The sequence below is a fragment of the Nyctibius grandis genome, chromosome 2, assembly GCF_013368605.1.
Source record: "Nyctibius grandis isolate bNycGra1 chromosome 2, bNycGra1.pri, whole genome shotgun sequence".
Classification (NCBI taxonomy): Eukaryota; Metazoa; Chordata; class Aves; order Nyctibiiformes; family Nyctibiidae; genus Nyctibius; species Nyctibius grandis.
The window spans coordinates 38,448,696-38,470,836 of record NC_090659.1 but is presented as its reverse complement, the minus strand read 5'-3'; the positions used below and the strand labels follow the sequence as shown (position 1 = coordinate 38,470,836).

Sequence of the window (22,141 nt, the reverse complement as noted above, 5' to 3'; positions counted from 1 at the left end):
AGCATGGCTCACCACAGAGCAAAAATTCTAGGGTCAAGAAAACCTTTCCTTACGTAAGTACCTAATTCCTTCAAAACAACACGCAACAGCACACGATCTAACAGCACTCAAGATAAATCAAAGCAGTATGATTCTTCAAATGCTGGTAGTAACCAGTAGCTACTGGACAAACATTGCAGCTCTTCCTCTTACTGTACTGAAGTAACATAAATAAGGCCTGAATCCTCAGGAGGCAGAGTTCAAGAATGTAACGATGCTTGTTATCAATGCTCTTATTATTGATAACAGGAATTAATAAACTATTATTTCCTTGTCAATATAGATAAAACAAAGACCACAACCATCAAAAATATTTAAACTGGGAGAAAAAGGATCATCAGGAACTAGCTTTTCCCTGCTATTTAATTTTAACATGTAACTTTCTTTTTAATAGCATAGATTTTAAGATTTGGAGCCTACCTCTGTTTCAGACTCTTTCTCCATAAATCAGCTAATGTAGTTGTCAACATTAATATTTCATAATCATCTAAGCCATTTTCAAAGCTACTTCCAGAAAAAGACAGGAAGGGAGGGAGAAATTAATTCAACAGGTATAAATCTTGAGTATGTGCCACTTCAAAACTCTTAAACCCTGTCACCTTGCTTACAGGAATCAACATTAAAAGCTCGCTGTGATTTTAGCGAGAACAGCCATTTCCCAGCAGCTCAGGGAAGCACAATGTTCACTTGCAATAGAAACAAAGAACTCCAGGTGGTTTGGGAAGTCACTTGTGAAAGGAGAAGGAAGTAGGGGAGGGAAAGCAAAAAGAGAAGACTGGAAGCAAACGTTTCGCTGGGAACTGGCAATCAGCACAAGCAGGGAGGAACACGAATTACTCCGCTTAGTCTTATCAACGGGAGCTTGCTGTCTTCAGGGAGGATTTCGGGGCGCTGTGCTGCACTACATTACAGTGAGAAGCTCAGGAGAGGGGATGCCCCTGCCCCAGCAGCCGGGCGGCCGTCCCCGCAGGGCGGCCCAGGTGCGGGGCGGGAAGGGCCCTCCGAGGGCGGCCGCTAAGCGCAGGCCGGGCCGGGCGGCGGAGAGGGAGCGCGGCGGGGGTGGGGGGCTGCCCCCTCCCTGGCCACCGCAAACCGTCGGCCCCTGACTTACCGCCCCGCGCCGCCTTGTTGGCTTTAAACGCAGATACTCCAAAGAGCAGCCCGAGAGGGAAGGTGCGGTGCGCCCGCTGCCCGGGAACGGCCGCGGGATCACTGCCGGGGATCGCCAAGCTGAAGCGAACCCTCGCAGGAGGCGGCGGAGGCGGCACCTCCCCGAGGAAGGCGAAGCCCCCCGGCAGCGCCCCGAGCCGCAGGTAGAACGCCTCCGAGGCCAGCCCCCTGCTTCGCCGTCAGGAAGGGATGAGCCAGCGCACAGCACCGGCAGCTGCGAGCGGGCGGGCAGTCACCCTCCGTGCGCACCCACCCCGCCCCCGCCGCGGGCAGAGGAGAGGTGCGCTGGGGCGGCCACTCGCCTCCCGCCCCTCCGCCGGCGGCGGCGCTCTTGCCAGCCCCGCCGCCCCGCCTCTTCCCCACCCCCTACGGCCAGGCGAGAGGGAGCGAGAGAGGCCAGAGCGCCGCCCTCCCCCCGCGGCAGGCGGAAGTGGCGTATGCGGAAGGAGCGGGCAGCCCAGGCTTCCGCACACAGAGCCGCTCGCCCCTGTGCGTTAGTGGTGCCCGTTAGCGGCCCAGCGCGGCTGCCGCCGCTCCCGCACCATGTTGCGCGGCCTGGGCAGCTGGTTGGGGCTGGAGCGGGCAGGCGAGGAGAAGCTGCTGTCGGCCGAGGAGAGGAGCAGCTCCGCGGAGGAGGAGGAGGAGGCGGCGGCGGCAGGCGCGGAGCCGGCCGTGCAGAGCGCGGAGCAGGCGGAGCTGCAGGGGGACTCGGAGGCGCTCCTCAGCCAGGCCAAGGGACTCGGCAGTGAGTGTCCTGCCCTCGCACGCCGGTGCTGGCGGGGAGAGCGGGGCGGAGGCGGCCCGGCCCCGCCAGCCCCGGGGCACACCCGCACCCGCAGTGCCGCCCGCCGCCACCGTTCCGCTCCCCCACGGCACCCCGGGCCTCAGAGGAGAGGAAGGGGGCTCCTCCCTCTCCCACACATCGCTGCTGGCGGCCTTTATGCAAGGAGAAGGCTTGAGGAAAAGAACAGCTTCACTCGATGGAGGGGTGTGTCGTGCCCTGGCGTCTTCACGCGGGGAATGCTGCTATGGGTCTGTTTTATAAAAGAAAAAAATGTAGCCTTAGCAGCAAAACTCCCTTAGTGTGGTCAGAGTAGCACAGAGTAGCAACTGGAGGAGGGAAGGTAGACCAGATTAATGCATGTTTAGGGGTATGTAGCTTGTGTAGTGATGCGAAATGCAGAACACAAGTTTGAGGTGACCAGAATACTCTCAAAAAAAACAAAACAGCTCTGAAGCTTGTCTTTTCAGATGTAAATGGTAGTTCAGGTCAGTTTAGCTAGTATGGAAAATTATCTCAGTGAAGAAGTGTTAAAAGTCATTCTTCCCTACCCTTTTTATTTTATGTTTTCACACACCTTTCTTTTGCATCTCTTTGAAATGATGTTTGTTAAGTGCAGTCTATGGCATGCATCATAACCGTGTAGTTTTTCATGCAGCTGGTCCAGTCTCTTCCACAGTTCTGAAACAATCCGATGCAATTGCTAGAGCTGGAAGTTTGGCATTGACTTAATTCTCTAATTTCATCTTCATTTTTCTGCATTTCTGAGATTCTTTTTAAATAGCAGTTACTGACGATGAGAAATGTTTGAGTAAGTTGCTAACAATTCTGTGCACAGGACATTGCCTCACTGGAGATAAAAAAATTTAAAAATTACATATTTAAAATATGAACCAAATGGCTGCAGTTGTTCGTTTCAGTTACCGTCTTTTCCAGAACTGTTACTAAATGAACAGCATTCCTTTAAGTATCTGTTCTGTTGTTGCTCTGTGAAAAGTGATGTGTACATATAGAATTATGTACTTCCTGAAGTGGTGTGATTTTTTTCATAGGAGAGTAATGGGGTTTGATGATTTTGTTGAACTTATTTGTAACGAGGCAGGGCTGTAATTGGCTATGGGTAAGAATTCTGCTTTACTGTAGTAGATTCTTAGATAACATTGATCCAAAGTACAGCTCCATACTTGTTGCTGAAGTGTATTTTTTTTACTGGTGCCCTGAAATGCTGGATCAATATCATCTGATGGGTTAGTCTGAGCTGGTTCTTTACTGTGCTTTGCCTTGGGCTATCTGAGCTGCAGAAGATTATCTGTGTAGTTTGGTCAAATACTTTTCTGGTTGTAGTAAATTGATCCTAATCTGGTAGTCACTCTTGATTGTTCAGGAGGCAAAAAAGACTGAATTTTCAGGGGAAGAATAAGTATTGACTGTTACAGATATAAAGGTCTATCCCATAATTTGCTCTAGAAGTGAAGATTTGGTTTAGTAATCCATGGATTCATTGTCTGTGTGACCAGAGAAGATTGTGGTGGAAAGGCTTTTTTGTAAGGATTTGAACATCGCTGTTTTAATGCATGATAACTCTAGAAACATCTGCATGACTAACAACCAGAGTAGCTGTGTGGAAAGACTCCTCTAGCACATAAAGAATTCTACTGGTAAAACTGAAGCCTTGCATACATTATTTTTTGCTCATTATCACATCATTACAATTGTTAGGAGAGTTTGTCAATGTGAAGTAACAATAGAAATATTGCTAGATACATATTCTTAATACAGACATAGATTTGTAAGAGGGAGGGAAACCTTCATGGTCATTTGGAAGTGTTGCTTTTCCACCACTAATTCTATTTTCCTAAGGCTAAGTACCACCTCTTACTGAGGTTTTGTAAGTACCTCGGTTCAGAAGAATTTTGTCCTTGATGGAAAGAAAAAGCATTTTGTTCTTTAGACTGGTTTCAGGACTGGCCAAAACACTTCGCCCAACAATACCAAAACGTTGCTGGACAGCAAATGTTTCAAAACCTTTTGCAGCTAAAACATATGAAACGTTTGCAGCATTTATATGAAAAAGTTCCCAGGGATACATAAAACAACCAATAAAAGCTGGTAGGGAGGAAACAATCCAGTAGGCTGCTGCTTCCTCTGCTGTCATAAGGGGATTAGTATATGTGTTTGTATCTAAAGTGTTGAAGATAGGCATTTTTTTTGTACAACGTGAAGCACGTGATGGGTGGTAAAGCCTGATAACAGAGATGAAAGATGCTAGCAAGTACTTGAAGGAAGTTTGGTTGCCACCATTCTGTGGCTTATAAATGGAAGTTACATATAAAAAACTGGCTTGATTGAGGGCTGGCTAGACTACTGCATTTGTCAGTATTGATTTGGTGCTATCATCAAAGAGAGAATATTTTATATGCCACAAAGAACAGTCAGCTTTCCAAAAGGTGACATGAGTGTTCCAAAATAACTCATTCTACCAGTGGCTAACAACTGTGTGTTAACTCACAATTTTTTGTGTGCTAAGGTTATTTCTTACATTTGTAACATAGAAGGAAACTGGACTTTTTGTGAGGTCTTGAGAATGAAGGTGGTTTTTTTGTTTGAAACAGAAGTGCTGTTTTTTGAAAGTCCCCTGTATGAAAGTCAAAGTTGATTTTCTGGAATAACTAAAATATTCTTACCATCCCACATACTTTGTGTTCTTACTAATGCCTCAAATATATCTCTGGTAGTTACTATGCAGTTTAGATCCACCATTACTACTTCTAACCCTAGAATAGAATAGTTCAGTTGGAAGGGACTGTTATCATCTAGTCCAACTGCCTGACCACTTCAGGGCTGACCAAAATTTAAAGCATATTATTAAGGGCCTTGTCCAAATGCCTCTTAAACACTGACAGGCTTGGGGCATCAACCATCTTTCTAGGAAGCCTGTTCCAGTGTTTGACCACCCTCTTGGTAAAGAAATGCTTCCTGATGTTGTCTAAACCTCCCCCGGTGCAGCTTTGAACCATTCCCACACGTCCTGTCACTGGGTATCAGGGAGAAGAGCTCAGCATCTCCCTCTCTGCTTCCCCTCCTCAGGAAGCTGTAGACTGCCATGAGGTCGCCCCTCAGCCTCCTTTTCTTCAAACTAGACAAGCCCAAAGTCCTCAGCTGCTCCTCATAGGACATTCCTTCCAGCCCTTTCACCAGCTTTGTTGCCTTCCTCTGGACATATTCAAGGACTTTCACATCCTTCTTAAATGATGAGGCCCAGAAGTGCACACAGTACTTGAGGTGACGCTGAACCAGCACTGAATACAGTGGGATGATCACCTCTTTTGGCCAGCTGGTTATGCTGTGTTTGATGCACCCTAAGATGTGGTTTGCCCTCTTGGCTGCCAGGGCACAGTGTTGGCTCCTGTTGAGCCTGCTGTTGACCAGCACCCCCAGATCCCTTCTGCAGAGCTGTTCTGCAGCCACTCCTCTCCCCATTCATACTTGTGCCCAGTATTACTCTATTCCAGGTGCAGAATCCAGCATTTCGACTTGTTAAATTTCATCCCATTAATCACAGCCCAATGCTCCAATCTATCTAGATCTCTCTGCAATTATTATATTTACTATGGCACTTGCCAACATTGTCTCATTTTATCACTGTAACTGTGATATTACTGTCATAATACAACTGTTCAAGTGTAATGAAGTGCTTGTGACATCATGTCATTATCTGAGATATAAACAATACCAATGTTGTTTTAAGATCCTTTGTCAATATTTAATGTTTCTGAAGGTTCATGATATACATCTTGCTGCTTGCAAGTTTGTTCTCCTTAATTAAAAACCAACAATGTAAGGCATCGTCCATATTACAGCGTTCTTTCCCTGCCACCTCTCTTCACTTCAGCACTGCTAATATAAAAAAATGCTAGTTAAGTCTTTGAAAATATTTGTTATTGCTGTTCTGACACTGAACATATTCAGAAAAATAAGCAAACAGGGCCACAGTGTTTCTCATGGAGCTAAAAAAAGGAAGACAATGCAAAATAGAAAACGGCAAACATGAGAGCAAATTTCTATCTTAAGACTTTTGAAGGAATCTCAAGTGTTACTTGCCTAAAATTTGTCATGCATTTGCTGCCTTACTTCATGAGACTTTATTGTGCATGTCGATTTTCTTAAATATTTTTTTTTAATTTTTTAATACTGTTGCTAAAGTTACTTTATTGCTTAATGTCTCTGAAATACTTAGATGACATTAGGAAAGGCACATTGCTTCAGAAAATTCATTGGAAAGCACTATTTCAAGGACCATTAGGAATGTCTGATTTAGTAAACAAGGTTCATGTATAAATTTTGATTTACTGAAAGTTGTGATCAAACATAAAGTTTGATCATCATCACTAAAGAATATGAACTAGAAAATGATAAGTAGGATTTTAGAAGTTTTGTAGGCCAGAAGCAGGGTTATAATGAATTTGAAAGATTTTCAAGTAGGTACCCAAATGTCTAAAGAGAAAGAAATCTAGTAAGAGAACTGGCTGTAAAGAGATCTTTTTTCAGCTCTTTTTTCTTCTCATCTGTGAAAGGTTACCTCTTCAATTTTTGCCACTGCTGCTACAAAAAAGATATCTGAATCCGTTGCTGAAACAGCACATACAATAAAGAAGTCTGTAGAAGAAGGAAAATCGACAGTATCATTGATAAGGTATTTTATTTTCTAGATACTTGATCTGAAAGATCTGCTTGCTTACTGTTGTTGGTTGTTGTAATGTGTAGGCAATCTGGTGGTGTGATTACAGTTCTTTAAGCTGGCTTTAAGAATTACATATTTCAGGAGCAGAGACTTTCCTGTCATGATAAAATGTGACTGAAATATTTATTCAGGGTAGACATGCCAAAAAATGGTCACTCTGCTTTATTCAGTACTCCACCTGTGTTCCATTCCTTCAGGATGTAGATACAGTGGAGAAAGAGCAGAAGAAAATATAAAAAATGTTCACACAGGAGGAAAGGTGGGAAGAGTTAGTAGAGACAAGCAGTTAGGGGATGTCTGGGAGATGTGTGGGATGGGTTTTTTTCCGCAGTTTATTTAGGTGGAAAGAGGAATGCCATAGCCTGCATCTTAAATGCATCTCTCAAGCAAGATTCAGAATTAGGTCAGCTTTGTGGATATTGTATACTAAGACCCTAGAGCTACACAGGTATGGTTTCATAAGACCCAGTAAATTAATGAAACAGCTTACTATTGTCCTGTGCCTCGCCCCACCCCCCCCCCAACCCTGCAACTTACCTCTTGCTCTCCCTGTTCCTGGCTGCCAGCTCCCATTGCTTAACTTCTGTCAGCAAGTGTTCTTCCAGTGCTTTAAGTCATGACCTTGGCGGGGGAGGGGAGGGGGGAGAAAAAAGCAGCAATAAGTGGTATATAGTGTTCTGTGATTTTTAGCAAGGGCAGCTTGGAAGGGAAAAGGAACTGGCCAAAACCATCCCAGCTGCAGTGGGACTGTGCATCCAGGAGTGTCAGACGTGGGAGATGCAGCCAGACCCCTCCTCCTGCTCCTGTCTCTCAAACACCCCTTCAGGGGGAACTAAAGAGTTTGGGGTTTTTTTAAATACAGTGAAATTCAATTTCTTTATATAGTCTTCATATTGTCTTCCAAATTAATAAACAAATGACACTTCTAAATTTCTGTTATGGTCAAATTTGTCTCCAAATTTCACTGACCTTTTAGTGACAACTTTCTATATATAATAACAGAGTTGTATTTCCTACTACAGTGTATTTGAGTCTAACATAATCTTGATCCACATCAAAAAGGAAAAAATCGAGTAAGAAGGTTATTTGATAATTTAGTACACAAATAATAATGGCTCATAGAAACTGTAGCTCAGTACCTACAGCATATTTTATGCTTAAAATACCATTTTCTTTTTTCTGTGAATGTCTTAGAGTAATATGAATTCCCTGTTTTGACTAGTAAGTTTACATAGGGGAGAAACAGATTATAACTATATCATTGTAAAGCTTTTGTCTTACATCATATAAATTATTTTATTCTATAAATACCAAAAATTCATAAAACTTAAAACCAGGAGGAATGGCAATGATCTATTTGTATAACATGCACTACAGCAGTTCTCTTACTGATGTTAATCTTAAACTGAAATGCGGGGTTGTTGAAGGAAAAAATTTATCAGGAATTTTGTCAGGATGTAGCTTGAAGACTTGCATGCTTTTTGGCAACTTGTTAAGCCATAGACCTCATCACTGAAAATTTGTATTTTGCAAGTGGTTTAAGTATTTATTTTTAGCTTCATAGGTTTTTGCCTCTGCTTTCAACTATAGAATAACATTTGCATGGTTACTTCTAGATTATAGCATACTGATTTCTGAGACCATTCTCCATTTTTAAATTCTAAATTCAATATAGGATATTTTTGAACATATTTTTTGATGAAAATTTGTCAGCCATGTAAATGGAGAAGTTATTTTCTTTCAGCTAAGCAGGCATTCTGAAAATCATAGAATCATAAAATCATAGAACAGTTTATGTTGGTAGGGACCTTAAAGATCATCTAGTTCCAACCCCCCTGCCACGGGCAGGGATACCTTTCCAACTAGACCAAGGCTGTTCAAAGCCCCCATCCAACCTGGCCTTAAACACTGCCAGGGAGGGGGCATCCACAACATCTCTGGGCAACCTGTTCCAGTGTCTCACCACCCCTCACAGGAAGAATTTCTTCCTAATATCTTATCTAAATCTACCCTCTTGCAGTTTAAAACCATTCCCCCTCATCCTGTCACTACTTGCCCTTGTAAAAAGCCCCTCTCCAGCTTTCCTGTAGGCCCCCTTCAGGTACTGGAAGGCTGCTAGAAGGTCTCCCCAGAGCCTTCTCTTCTCCAGGCTGAACAACCCCAACTCTCTCAGCCTCTCTTCATAGGAGAGGTGCTCCAGCCCTCTCGTGATCTTTGTGGCCCTCCTCTGGACTTGCTCCAACAGCTCCATGTCCTTCTTATGTTGGGGGCCCCAGAGCTGGATGCAGTACTCCAGGTGGGGTCTCACAAGAGCGGAGGTAAAGGGGCAGAATCACCTCCCTGACATGCTGGCCACGCTGCTTTTGTTGCAGCCCAGGGACACAGTTTGGCCTTTCTGGGCTGCAAGCGCACGTTGCCAGCTCATGTCTGAGCTTTCTCACCAACATCACCCCCAAGTTCTTTCTCCTCAGGGCTGCTCTCAATCTGTTCTCTGTGCAGCCTGTATTTGTGCTGGGATTGCCCCGACCCACATGCAGAACTTGCACTTGGCCTTGTTGAACTTCATGTGGTTCGCACAGGCCCAGCTCTCAAGCCTGTCACGGTCCCTCTGGATGGCATCCCTTCCCTTCCAGCGTGTCGACCACACCACGCAGCTTGGTGTCATCAGCAAACTTGCTGAGGGTGCACTCAATCCCACTGTCCCTGTTGCCGACAAAGATGTTAAACAGGCCCAGTCCCAATACCGACCCCTGAGGGTCCCCTGAGGGACCACACTTGTTACTGGTCTCCACTTGGACATCGAGCCATTGACTGCAACTCTTTGAGTGTGACCATCCAGCCAATTTCTTATCCACCGAGTGGTCCATCCGTCAAGTCCATGTCTCTCCAATTTAGAGACAAGGATGTCGTGTGGGACAGTATCAAATGCTTTGCACAAGTCCAGGTAGATGACATCAGTTGCTTTTCCCCTATCCACCAGCGCTGTAACCCCGTCGTAGAAGGCCACCAGATTTGTCAGGCACGATTTGCCCTTGGTGAAGCCATGTTGGCTGTCACCAATCACCTCCTTGATTTCCATGTGCCTTAGCATAGTTTCCAGGAGGATCTGCTCCATGATCTTGCCAGGCACACAGGTGAGACTGACTGGCCTGTAGTTCCCCGGGTCTTCCTTTTTTTCCCTTCTTGAGGATGGGGGTTATGTTTCCCCTTTTCCAGTCAGTGGGAACTTCGCCAGACTGCCACGCCTTCTCAAAAATGAGGGATAGCAGCTTAGGAACTTTATCTGCCAGTTCCCTCAGGACCTGTGGATGCACCTCATCAGGTCCCATGGACTTGTGCACCTTCAGGTTCATTAGATGGTCTCGAACCTGATCTTCTCCTACAGTGGTCGGTTCTTCATCCTCCCAGTCCCTGCCTCTGCCTTCTGCAACTTGGGTGGTGAGGCTAGAGCTCTTGCTGGTGAAGACTGAGGCAAAAAAGTTGTTGAGTACCTCAGTCTTCTCCATGTCTCGGGTAACCAGGTCTCCCGTTTCCTTCCAGAGAGGGCCCACATTTTCCCTAGTCTTCCTTTTATCACTGACATAAATCATACTTAACAATTTTACAAGTCCAATTTATTGCAATTATTAATTTCTTAGGCATCTCTTGAAACTTATTATAAGGCCAAGAGTATCTTTGAGTGTTTAATGCTTTAAAAACATATTTAAATAGGTCGAAACAGTCGATGTTGCCTGTATTTGATATGGTAAGGCGGTAAGTGTATATGCATACTATGCTGATGTTCAAACTATCAGCTAGGATTTTCCTTCTTTTTTTTTTTTGTCCCCTGAACTTTATAAAACTATAATTTTGAAAGCATACACAATAGTTTAAACTTTTAAAGGCAAAATCAAATGTTTCAGTAAAGGGGAATGTATGATTTACATGAAACAACTTTAATTAACTTACAGAAAGGGCCACCAGGGATATAAGAATATGATACTGAAGTGTATTTGAAAAGACTTTCAGAGTGAACGTGAAACAAGAGGAGTGAATTTTTTTTTTATTGTGGTTCCCTAATTTTTATTTCAGACAATTATTGGAGATTTTCAGAAGGAACAGAAAAAATTTGTCCAAGAGCAACAAACAAAAAAATCAGGTAATGTACGCTTTTTTTGATAATGCAGAACATTATATAAGCTAAAACTTGCTGGAAGCTGGATAATTAGAGCTATATCTAAACCTAATTTATCCAAACTCTGTTTAACAAAACACATTATGGTGGAACTTAACATATATTGTGGAATAGGAATATTACATTTTTAAGTGAGGTTAGTGTTACATTATATAGTTGGTTTAGATCTGCTTTTTTAACCAAATTCAGCTTTATGAAATTAACTCAAAGATCACTGTGCTTGCAAAGCTGATCTCTTACTGGTTTGAATCTTAAGCCTGTGTATTTATTGAAAACAGGCCTGATGATTACCTTTCTTTTGAGCTTTAGCAATCATGTCATGTTTTTGTAATGAAAAACATGGCTTGAGGTTTGCACTATAGTATGTAATTAGTTTCGCTGTAGGAGTTGCTCTGCTTACATTAAAGGCATAATTGCTCTTTTGCTTTCCCATAAGTCATTTGCTTTGTAATCATCTGTGATCTAAATCCTTTGAGTTATCCACCCATGTACTATTGACACAGTGGATCTAGTTGAGACTTTAAAATAAGCACAATTTTTTTTCTACATTGCATTTCATCATTGGCTTTTATCTCTTTTTACCTGAATGCAATAATTTCTGACAGTTTGAATAATTAGTGGCTCTATTAATGTTGAAAATGATCTGGTTTTAAATGGATTGTGATAAAATTTTTCATATTGTCTATAGTTAGTATGTTAGTCTGGTTTCTTCTTGCAAGACTACTTATGTGATCACGTCTGTATTTCTATGTTTTTCTCTCTGTTAGTAAACTGTGGCATCTGTTAATATATTTCTGCAAGTTTCATGAAAATAGGTAGCTAGGCTGACGAAAGGAGGAGTAACAGATGGCTTAACTGAAAGAAGCATTAGCATCAGATGTGAATCCATGTGGGTGAAAGATGTTGCTGATGTCAGGTGCACAGGCAAATAAGCATTGTTAGTTTTAAGTGCACAAGAATTATTTAACTAACAGATGCATCGTAATGTCTCTCTAGGCTGAATTTGCATTGACAGTGAAGAGAATAGATCTCTATACATCTACAATAGTTTATTTTCCTCTATGTACAGCCTACAGAACTATTTTGGGAGTATCTGTGTAAAGATATAAATCAGCTGAACTCAAGTATGCTTATTCAGTGTGTAACATGTAATTTATAAAAAATTTATAACTTACTTTTCTTCATTGTTAAAGAACTGGTATCTTCTGGGTGTTAGAAAATTAATACAATAGTAAATTATTTTGAAAACTTAATTTAGACAAAGCTTACATGTTTAAAGTGAATCTAGAAATCTCTATTTGCAGGCAGCTTAACCAGCTAAACAGCACTACTTCAGTAACTAAACTAAGAGGCACCAAGTTCTGGCTGAACAGACTGCAAAGAAATCCCCACAGTTTTAGTTTTACAGTACCAGAAATCAGTGACTATTTAATTTTTTTTTTCTTTTACCTCTCATAAGCAAAGATCCATTCCTAGAGTTTCTCTCTTATGCCATGAGCTTAGTTTAGGAAAAAGGAACAATGAATTGGCTTACTGATATAAGTCTGCTTATTTTTGTGACATCATACATTACTTTATGTAAGGTGTTTTGGTTTTTGTTTTGTTTTTTTTGGGTTTGGTTTGGTTTTTTAAAGTAATATACATGCAATTATTTTCCTCCTTTCAATAACAGAAGCAGCAGTGCCTCCCTGGGTAGACAGCAATGAAGAAGAGACAATTCAACAACAAATACTGGCCTTATCAGCAGTAAGTATTTCATTTCCTGTAAGATTTGAAATTTTCCTGTTGGAGAGGTTAAAACTTCCTTTTTTTTTTTTCCAAAGTAAGTTTGGCTGGCATTATTAAATTATGTATTTTCAATATACTTCCTTTAATGTGTCTGTCACTGCACTGATCATGTGCAAGAGTAAAGAGTTCTCAGTATCAACTTGAGCCAAAGTAGATCCCTAATATAATTTTTGATTTTTATAAGAGCTTTATAGCTTTGTGGTATGATAGAATTATGTGGGAATTGCTGGTCTTGTGTGTGAAATATGATATCCTTTTTCTAATATCAGTTAATGACCATAAATATGTTCTTCGAAGGATAAACGCAATTTTCTGCGGGATCCTCCAGCAGGTGTGCAGTTTAATTTTGACTTTGATCAAATGTACCCTGTTGCAATGGTGATGTTACAAGAAGATGAACTTCTCAATAGGATGAGGTTTGATCTCGTTCCCAAACAGTAAGTAATTTTTGCTGGTAACTATATATGGTTGTATGTGTCTGTAAATATTCATAAATTGCTCCTTTTTCTTTTCACTTCCTTCAGTTCTTTCTTTATGTACTTCCTCTGTATGTATTTTATATCTGCTAATTTCGAATGCATGGAATATTGCATGTGCATTGCAGTTTAGCAATTAGAGGAAAGAACAGAAGTAGACCTGTTAGAAATGCAGAGCTAATAGGGACCTGTTGACTTAAGTATGGGAAGCCTTAAATTTTTCCATGTCTAGTGTGCTAAATTAATTGAAAATCTTTTTCCAAAACAAAGGTAAATGCAGCAACAAAAATGTTCAGATCTGTTGGTATAACTAACACCTCTAAAAGGTTATTAGAGATAGTCAGAGGCCCCATGGAGAAATGGTGAAAGAATGCATCACAAAACAGCAGTAATGCAAGCAAGAAAAACTGGTTCTGAATAGGCAATGGGGAAAGCTCTGTGTTGTGACTGCCTTCCTTCTAGTGGACCTAACAAAAAGATCCATAAGGTCTTTGTCCCAGCAGTTATGGCCTGTTCCAGTATGGCTTCTTGATCCCAGCTTTATTCTAGTGCTGTTCTCCTTCCTTGCCCAGTCTCAGACTCTGCTCCTTAAGCTTGTTTCATAGGTCAACATTCTCGTTAAGTAGGAGTTCCCAACACTAGTCTCTTGTCTGAGGATGGAAACAGGAAAGAAAACAACTTTGCACCATTTTCTATCTTAAATCTCCTCCTTTTATAAGCCTTCCCAGCTCCTTATTTTATTTACCCCCTTTCCTGCTGTTCTTTGTTCCTGTCAGTCCTATAGCTCTACCCATATTCTAGGTATTCAGATCTCTCTGATGCTCTGTCTTCAGCCTCTGGTCATGCTATCCTTGCCTATCCTACACCATTGCTTAAGAGGTATTTTTTCTGTTCTTAGTCTGAGTAGTCACTGTTTGCCTGAATGGGCAGGAACGGAACTTCACTCTCTTCTCTCTTTCTTGACCTACACACATTCGTCCCCATGGGCCCTGCCATTTCTGGCTTCTCTTCCCTCTGGGTTAAAGTTGGGTCTTTTCTTGCCTGCTGGAGGATTCAGAGGGAAATGTTACCTAAGAAATGGGATAGTCTCCCACTTGGTAGTGGGGAATTTTAAGAAATGGGACTTTTACTGATGCTGGTCAGAAACTACCAAGTAGAGCTCGTCGTTTCAGAGATGGCAGTTTCTAGTTCTTGAAGGTCCTGTGAACATGTTGAAAGATGTGAAGATACTGAAATACTTCTGCTGCAAACTAGGAATGGCTTCTGCCTATACATTAAAGATGTTCCAGTTCCACCTGAGGTCTAGGGAAGATGTAGATGAATATAGTTTGACAATAATAGAATGTTGGTTTTAGAGAGTAAGTGAAGAGATCAGGGTTCTTTGGCTTGTTGGGTTTATTTATGTAATCTGGCAGGAGAGATGGAACAGCATAATACCATTCCAAATTATGTATTGCTACATGCTGTTAAGCTTTTTCTAAAGAAATAACATTGTTATTACTATTACATGTTCAAGTCCATTTTAACTGTCTTGTAAGAGATCAAGAACTTCTATAATGATGGATTTTTTTAAAGTGTATTAATACCACAAATTTCTAAGTTTTTACTTAGAAGGGAGCTATGTCTATTCCTTTTCTCTACATATTTATTTTTATTTCATTGCTAGATGGTAAAAGGAACCATATTTCCAAATGCAGTAATCAAAATTGTTTGTTCTCTCTAGCGTAAAGGAGGAGGTGTTCTGGAGAAACTATTTCTACAGGGTGTCCCTAATTAAACAGTCTGCGCAACTCACTGCACTTGCAGCTCAACAGCAAGCAGTAGGAAAAGAAGAGAACAAAGGCAGAGAAGAGGATAGTCAACTGAAAGGTATGGAAAGGATTTGTTTTAGCACAGCTCATTAAGTTAGTGTCATGCATACTAACTGTATACATCATGTGACATCGAATTTTTATCCTGGATTTCTATGAAATCTGGGCTTCTCTTACCATACTTGGTCTGTTTGTCCAGATGGGGCTCCTAGTGCTGTTAAGCTGTTTTCCAATTTCAGCCAACTTTGTCAGAAGAGTGGAAATCTCAAGAGATGCAATTTTGTACTTGGCTTATAACAGCTCAAGACCACTAGTGGTCTCTGGTGTGCTTTTTTTTGTCTTGCCAGAAAGAAGTAGGAGGTACCTTTGGTTCACCTGATAAGACAACAGGTACTAGCCAACCCAGCCAACAGGCATATGGTTTGCTCTTGGCTTTTGCTTAGGCCTCAGGCCAAACAAAGTTAGTGATATGGGTGTAGAATTACTCTGGTGGTGGAGACAGAGATGCATGCAGGATGTGGAAAGGCACATAGTGTATTCTAGAAATGGAGGAAGATGGAGACCAGGAGGCTCCCTGGGATTCAACCTTGAGATGAAAAAGCCACTTAAACGTAGGTGTCTTCAGTTACACTGATCAGTTTATACGGCTTATTCTTACTGACCCTCTTACGAACCATTGGGCATCTTTATCTGCATGCAAGCAAATTCTGCAAGCAGGAATTTATGCAGCTTAAAGAGTATAAAACAGTTACTGGCTAAGACACAAAAGATAACTAGTAGCTCATTAAATCTTAGCTTAAGCTGAGTATGCTCACCGCCCCTGGTAAGACACCTGAAGAATCTTGGCAGGCTGGGTAGGCATTAGGCAGACAGAGAAAGCCTTTGGTGTACCTTGGAACAGATTCTCAGGGCAGCATAACCTCCTTTTTTTAACAGTACAATACCCACATTTGCCAAACTGTGGCTGTTTAATTGAAGTGTCTCAATTAAAGGACAGATGGCAACTGACCCTATTGAACAACAAAACTGTTATCTTTGAGTCATCCAAACCCTTGCAAGTTGCCAGCCAAAGAGAAGGTTGCTGAGTAATACCCAAAGAGTTATTCTATTAAAATTATCATTGTGACTGAAAACAAAACATATCTTCATTTAAAAAAAAAAAAAAGCTCCCCTCACCCCCCAAAAAAAAAGCACTGTCTTTTGGCCTGTTGCAGGACTCAGTACAATTCAGAAGACCAGTATAGGATATGCAGTTAAATTTACTGTCCTAATGACTGTATATTCTGTAATGGCAAAGATATATTTACCAGACTCTAGTAAATACATGTTTTGTTTGATTCGAAAATTGCATAGACTTGGGAAGCTCTGAATCATCTGTGTTATTTTTCATTTAACTAACCTTTTTGAAGGTTGGATTCCCTAATTGGAGGCTAAAACTGGAAGTAGTTGCCTGTTGGTAACTCTTCATAATGTTCAGAGTTCCTTCTGAAAGCTGACTGATGTCTATAAAATAGACTTAATTGCCTTCCATTTTTATCTGTCTCTGTCTCCTCCTTACCTGCTGTTTTCACAAAGTTAAATTAGCATGGTTGATGTGAAAGGAAAAAAGAAGGGACAAATGGAAGACATTCCACGTTCTAGTGTAGAGACTGTATAAGATCTACAACAAAATGCCAGGTTCTAGTCCTTCTCCAGGTATTAGTAACTATTTACTTGGGAATGAAGTTACCTCAGGGGCGGAGAGCACATCTGCAGTGGAAGAGATGATGCCAGGCCAGTAGATCCAGAACAGTGCTAATGGTATGTTAGTCACATCAGACTGGTGCACCGCCCAGTGCAGAGCTGCTGTGCCACTTCTGCATGAGAGCAGCAGATGGAGCTTGAGGCACCTCTCTTGCGTGGTACTTTGGGCACTCAGTGCTGAACAGCGAAGAGTTAGTGCCATGTTCTACAGCCTCCCCATGCAGGGAGTGCTGGAGCCTCTTTGGCTGTGGTGGTGGGTGCAATAACAGAGGGAGACTTGGAAGGGGAAGGAAGTGAGAGGATGGGACAGAGCAGTGGGCATTGAGTAGATGAACTGTGTATGCAGTGACAGCTACCAATTAGGGAATTATTTTAATTAGAGCTGATCTTAATTTTAAAAATTAGACCTGAGAAAATTCCCCCTTGAGAAATCGCTGAGTAATCAGGAATCTTCCACCTGGGCACACTGCAGTAAGCAGAGCAGCAGACTCAGAGCTGCTTTGCATGTTTAAACAAATAGAACTGCTAAGCAAGCACTCCATCACCACAACAACCTGCCCGGTATGTTAATAGTTCTTGCAGCCACCTGGCTTTTTATTGTCTACCCTGCTAAGCTGCATGAGGATGAAAGCTGGGGTGTTCCTTTACCTGCCATGAAAAAAGATCTGTCCTTGCTTATAAACAATCATTGTCTTCCTACTACCATGCTACTAAATACAGAATGCACAGTGAGTTTTCTTAGCAAATTGGGAACAGCTTCTAGGGTTTATATTTTTCAGTGACTTCCTTTGCCTGTGTGAAAGAAGAAAAGGCTGTGGAGCACTTGTGCTGGTGTGCATTTAGGCGTGTGTGTACAGATGTAGTCTGGTATACCTAGGAGTAATTAGTGTCCATGTCAGTAGTTGTACCCAACCAGGGTACTTGGGAACTTCTATGAGAGGCAGTAACTGGACTTCACTACTAACTCTACACCTTTGTAACTTTGAAAGATCTTGTGACATGTGGTGCAATCTCTTAAGTGTTTTATAGAAGACATTCTTTCAGATTCCCAACTGTTCTATTTACATAGTTCTTTGGATCGTTTTGAGGGGCAGAGGGGTTCCTGTGATTTAACTTCGGAGTCATAATGAGGAGATGGTTTGCTAAATTTGCCTTATTTAAGAATAGAAAATTGATTCTCTTCCATTTGTTGTTGCAAATGCTTCACCTTTGGCTGAATTCAGCCTTTAACCACCAGGATTCCTTAAAACTTAAAATACAATATTTCATGGTACGTTTAATAGCTATGCTGTATAAATAAGATCTTTATATATTTAAATGTAATCTACCTTTTTTCCCCCTCTTGATAGAAACAGTACGGCCAAAGACACCGCCTGTTACAATAAAGCCTCAAATAAAATCTCAAGAGGTAAAAATGCTGTTATATTTTATGTGGTACTTAGTATGTGAAACTGTAACTTAATAGATAATTATGCATCCTTTTGAGTAAGTTGTGCTATGAAACCATTATAATATCTGACAGTCCTAACCTGCTGCTGTTCTGCTGTGGTATTAATTTTTAGTGCATATATTTTAAACTCATTTTCAGTAGAAGAAACAGTAGTTTGTCTGAAGAATACTTCCACTAGTATCCTGCACATTATAATAAACCATGTTTTTACTCTGAAAAGTGACGTTTCCAAAATGTTTGGAGTAGAAGGTTTGCATTGTATTTAGACACGAGGGATACCTTCATAAAAACATATTTGTGTGCCATGTTCTGTCCAACTCTTCAGCAGTTGGCAGGCTTAAGTATAGGAAATCTAAATGACGCATTGCAATAGCAACATTATTTTATTGCAGTGGCAAGAAGAGTTTTTCTTGATACTGCAAAAACCTTTAACTTAGACACGCAATGACCCTTGTTCATTCTGGATTGTAAAATCAGTGCCAGAGAACACTCTTGGCAGAAGCAGAGCTGTGCATTCACTTGCCAGTAATATGCAATGGACTAAATTAAGCTAGAAAGATTTCCGAAGAACAGGCCTCTCCTAATCTTATTTGTGTGTAGAAAACTCTTACTGAATTGTGGTCAAGATTTAATATTAGTCTTCGGTACTGTTCTAAACTACGTATGAGTCTATTGCTGTTTCTGAAGATTACAAAAACAGAATTAAAGTTGTGAAGAGAACACAAAAAGGAGCCTAGGATGAAAAGCAGATCATTTTTGGTGTAACTGTCTAACATTTTTGTCTGTACAAAAATACTCTTAAAGAAAAATAGCCCAAAAAGAAAAATAGTTCTCAGAGTAATGCATTTGGTTAGTTTCTTTGCTGACTCTATCTAAAAGGGAGTCAGTCACATGAGTGAAAGTATGTATTGGTGACATTTTTTCCCATTTTTGGATAAGCTTATAAAAAACTATCTTACTGCAGGACGAGGAAGAGATTTCCACAAGTCCAGGTGTATCAGAATTTGTGAGTGATGCTTTTGATGCCTGTAATCTGAATCAGGAAGACCTAAGAAAAGAAATGGAACAACTGGTGCTAGACAAAAAGAGAGAAGAGACTTCAGTAGTAGAAGGTAAAGCTATTATTACTTTCTGTGTCTTAAATACAGTAATTCAATTTAGGAAAGTAGATTTGTGACCGTTTTTCAAAGTATATGAAACAACCTGCAATGAAATATTGCAGAAATTAATGATAATTCTTATCACAGTTGAACCACATCTGTTAATCACAGTTGAACCACATCTGTTAGCTGTGAGGAGTTTAAATCCAAAGAACCTAACAATTTTTAGGTGACTCTTTTATGAAAGTGACAGTGGAGTCTTTTTTTCTGTCTACCTGCTCCTTTCCCTGCCTTCTCTTTCATAGGTGCTTATGTGCATGGATTTTTCTTTCTTTAATTGTCATCCTTGTAGGTAAAGTACAGTATTTGGAAGTTAGGCTATGTTTTCTTCTTGTGACACCAGCTAAAAAGGCAGTATTTGCACCAGACTGTGAGCTTGCAGATTCCTTACTGTAAAAGGTTTACATGCATTTGAAACAGTTAAAATTTAACAAACAGCTTTGAGAATGATAAGAAATAAAATGGGGCTTATACTTAATTCAGAAGAATAGTATCCATGTGAAAAGCATAAAAACAATCTGTGATGATGTTGACTCTGGCCATACACAATGAACTGTTTACTATGAAGACACTTGTGTATGTAGACACTTATGATAATACAATTTTCAGAATTCATCTTACAGTGTTTTTTGGATGTTGCTGAATCCTTCTTTTCTGAAATTGTTATTTTTTCCAATACGTAGCCAAGCTTGAGGAATTCTTAAAAGTAATATCGATTCCTTACATCTAGCTTTTTGATGGAAGTGTTTCAATAAGTCAATGTGTAATTTGTTCAGAGAAATCTCAGCTGGCCTTACTGACTTGGACTGTGGAATTACGTACCTTCATATCTAGGCTGAAGTACTAACCAACATGTAACACATCAAACACTCATCTCCTCCCCCATACTCTTGCATATGATAGGTAGAGCTAATTAAAACAGAGATTAACAACACAGGAATGCCTTCTGACTCTTTTTTTGCCCTGAAGTATGGAATATGATTACCTTTAACCCTGATTAAATGAGCTTGCTTAGCTACAAATGTCAGTGAGGAGAATACCTGCTTATTTTTTTAAATTATCCACAGTAGTAGTTCCTGATTTTTTTTTTTCCATAACAGTGTATTCAACAAACTTACAAACTTTATTCATTTCTTTTCCAGAGATTTAAAAGTACAAAGGGAGAGATTCACTTGATAATAGGACTGAAAGACTGTAGGAAATGAGTTTGCAAAGGAATGCTTGTTACAACTAAGCTGCGTATTTGCTTTTTATTTCTTTACTATAGTATGCATGTAGGAATAGAGACTTGTATATTAATTAATTGCTATCTGTGGTCAATAAGAAAATAAAATTTCTGATCTTGAAGTTTCTGTAGTTTTTAAGGAGAATTGTCCATAAAGTTCGGGGGATATAAGAGAGATTCAGTGCAAATTCATCTAGTTTTATATAAAGAAGCAACATTCTATATTATCAATTTAATTCTTACGCATCATTTATCTCTTGTAGAAGAAACTGCTGATTGGGAAAAGGAATTACAACAAGAGCTTCAAGAGTATGAGGTGGTGACAGAATCAGAAAAGCGTGATGACAACTGGGATAAAGAAATAGAAGAAATGCTGCAAGAAGAAAATTAAGCATTTCCACAAAATCACTGTAACCCTAAGCTTTTTCTGAAGACTGACATGGATTTCTGCTTTCATATTTTGCTTACAAAAGATCTTCAAAAGACGTAAAAGAATCTAAAATTGTTATAATTCCATATGGGGATACAACCATTATTTCTGTTCTTTATATGAGCAGTTTCTGAACTTCTACATTCTTCAAAAGAAAAAAAAAAAAAGGAGGAGACAGACACTGCAGGTTATATGTCATAATTATAAGTGATAACATTATTACATAAAGCAACAGTTCAGTTTGAGGCATTTTTAGATGGTCAAGAAGCCCTGCAAAGAGATTTCTAAATCTAGGAATCTCAATTTGTTTGTCTACAGCCTTTCTGTTTTGGATGGAAAAATGGATGTTGTAAGTAACTTAGTCCCTGAAAATAAATCTCTGATCACATTTGCACTCTGATCGCTGTATAATCTGTAAATGTGTACTATTTTTCAGGTACTTGTAGCTAGTAGCTTTCATGTGTATTTAACTTCCTTGATGTATGTAGCCAAAGAATTTATAGAAAACCCTATTGAGTAACTTCCAATAATTTGTTAAAAAAATACTAATTCAGACTCCAAAAGAAGTACTGATTATTATTGATCAGATATGATTAACTGGCAAACATTTAAGCATTTAAAGAAGAACAGAGTTATTAACTGCTTGAATTAAACTGAAACTGTTGTTTTTGTTAAATCATCATATTAAGATATTGCCTTTTGCTACAGAGAGAAATGGTTTGATGCATTCTTTCTTCAGAAGGCTGTTATCTTTCCATTTAATTTTGCTGTCTGAGTGAGAGCAAAATAAATGTATTTCTTTACATAAATGTTTAAGCACTTAAAATAAAAACTTTGGCTGGTTTGGATATCTTTATTAAACACTGTAGATATGTATAAATTTGGCTCATTTATTTGGAGGGAGGACAGGGTGAGGTGTAAACATATCTCAGACTTATATAAATTTCAAAAATATACCTCATCACAGTGCTTAAGACATGCAATTTAAATAAAACATAGTTTTCTTCGAAAGATTTTTTTTTTTTTTTATTCTTAGGCATCTAGATGTTTCCTGTAGTTTTACCATTAAGTCAGTATCTTTATATATATAAATGAAGATTCGATGTTCTATTTGTCACCTATTTCATAAACTTCTCTGACAAAACATTTGTGA

The 22,141-nt window shown here is 40.1% G+C and overlaps 1 protein-coding gene across 1 annotated transcript; it reads left to right on the top strand.

The window, feature by feature from the left end:
- The first annotated feature begins 1,661 nt into the window (after positions 1-1,661).
- SYAP1 (synapse associated protein 1) lies at positions 1,662-21,836 on the top strand. Its single transcript, XM_068425223.1, is given in 11 exon segments — positions 1,662-1,954; positions 6,565-6,578; positions 6,580-6,661; positions 6,664-6,683; positions 10,803-10,869; positions 12,578-12,651; positions 12,991-13,130; positions 14,893-15,038; positions 18,073-18,131; positions 19,138-19,285; positions 20,822-21,836. Coding segments are annotated over 11 exon segments (1,080 nt in total). The 5' UTR covers positions 1,662-1,752; the 3' UTR covers positions 20,950-21,836.
- Positions 21,837-22,141: the final 305 nt, after the last annotated feature.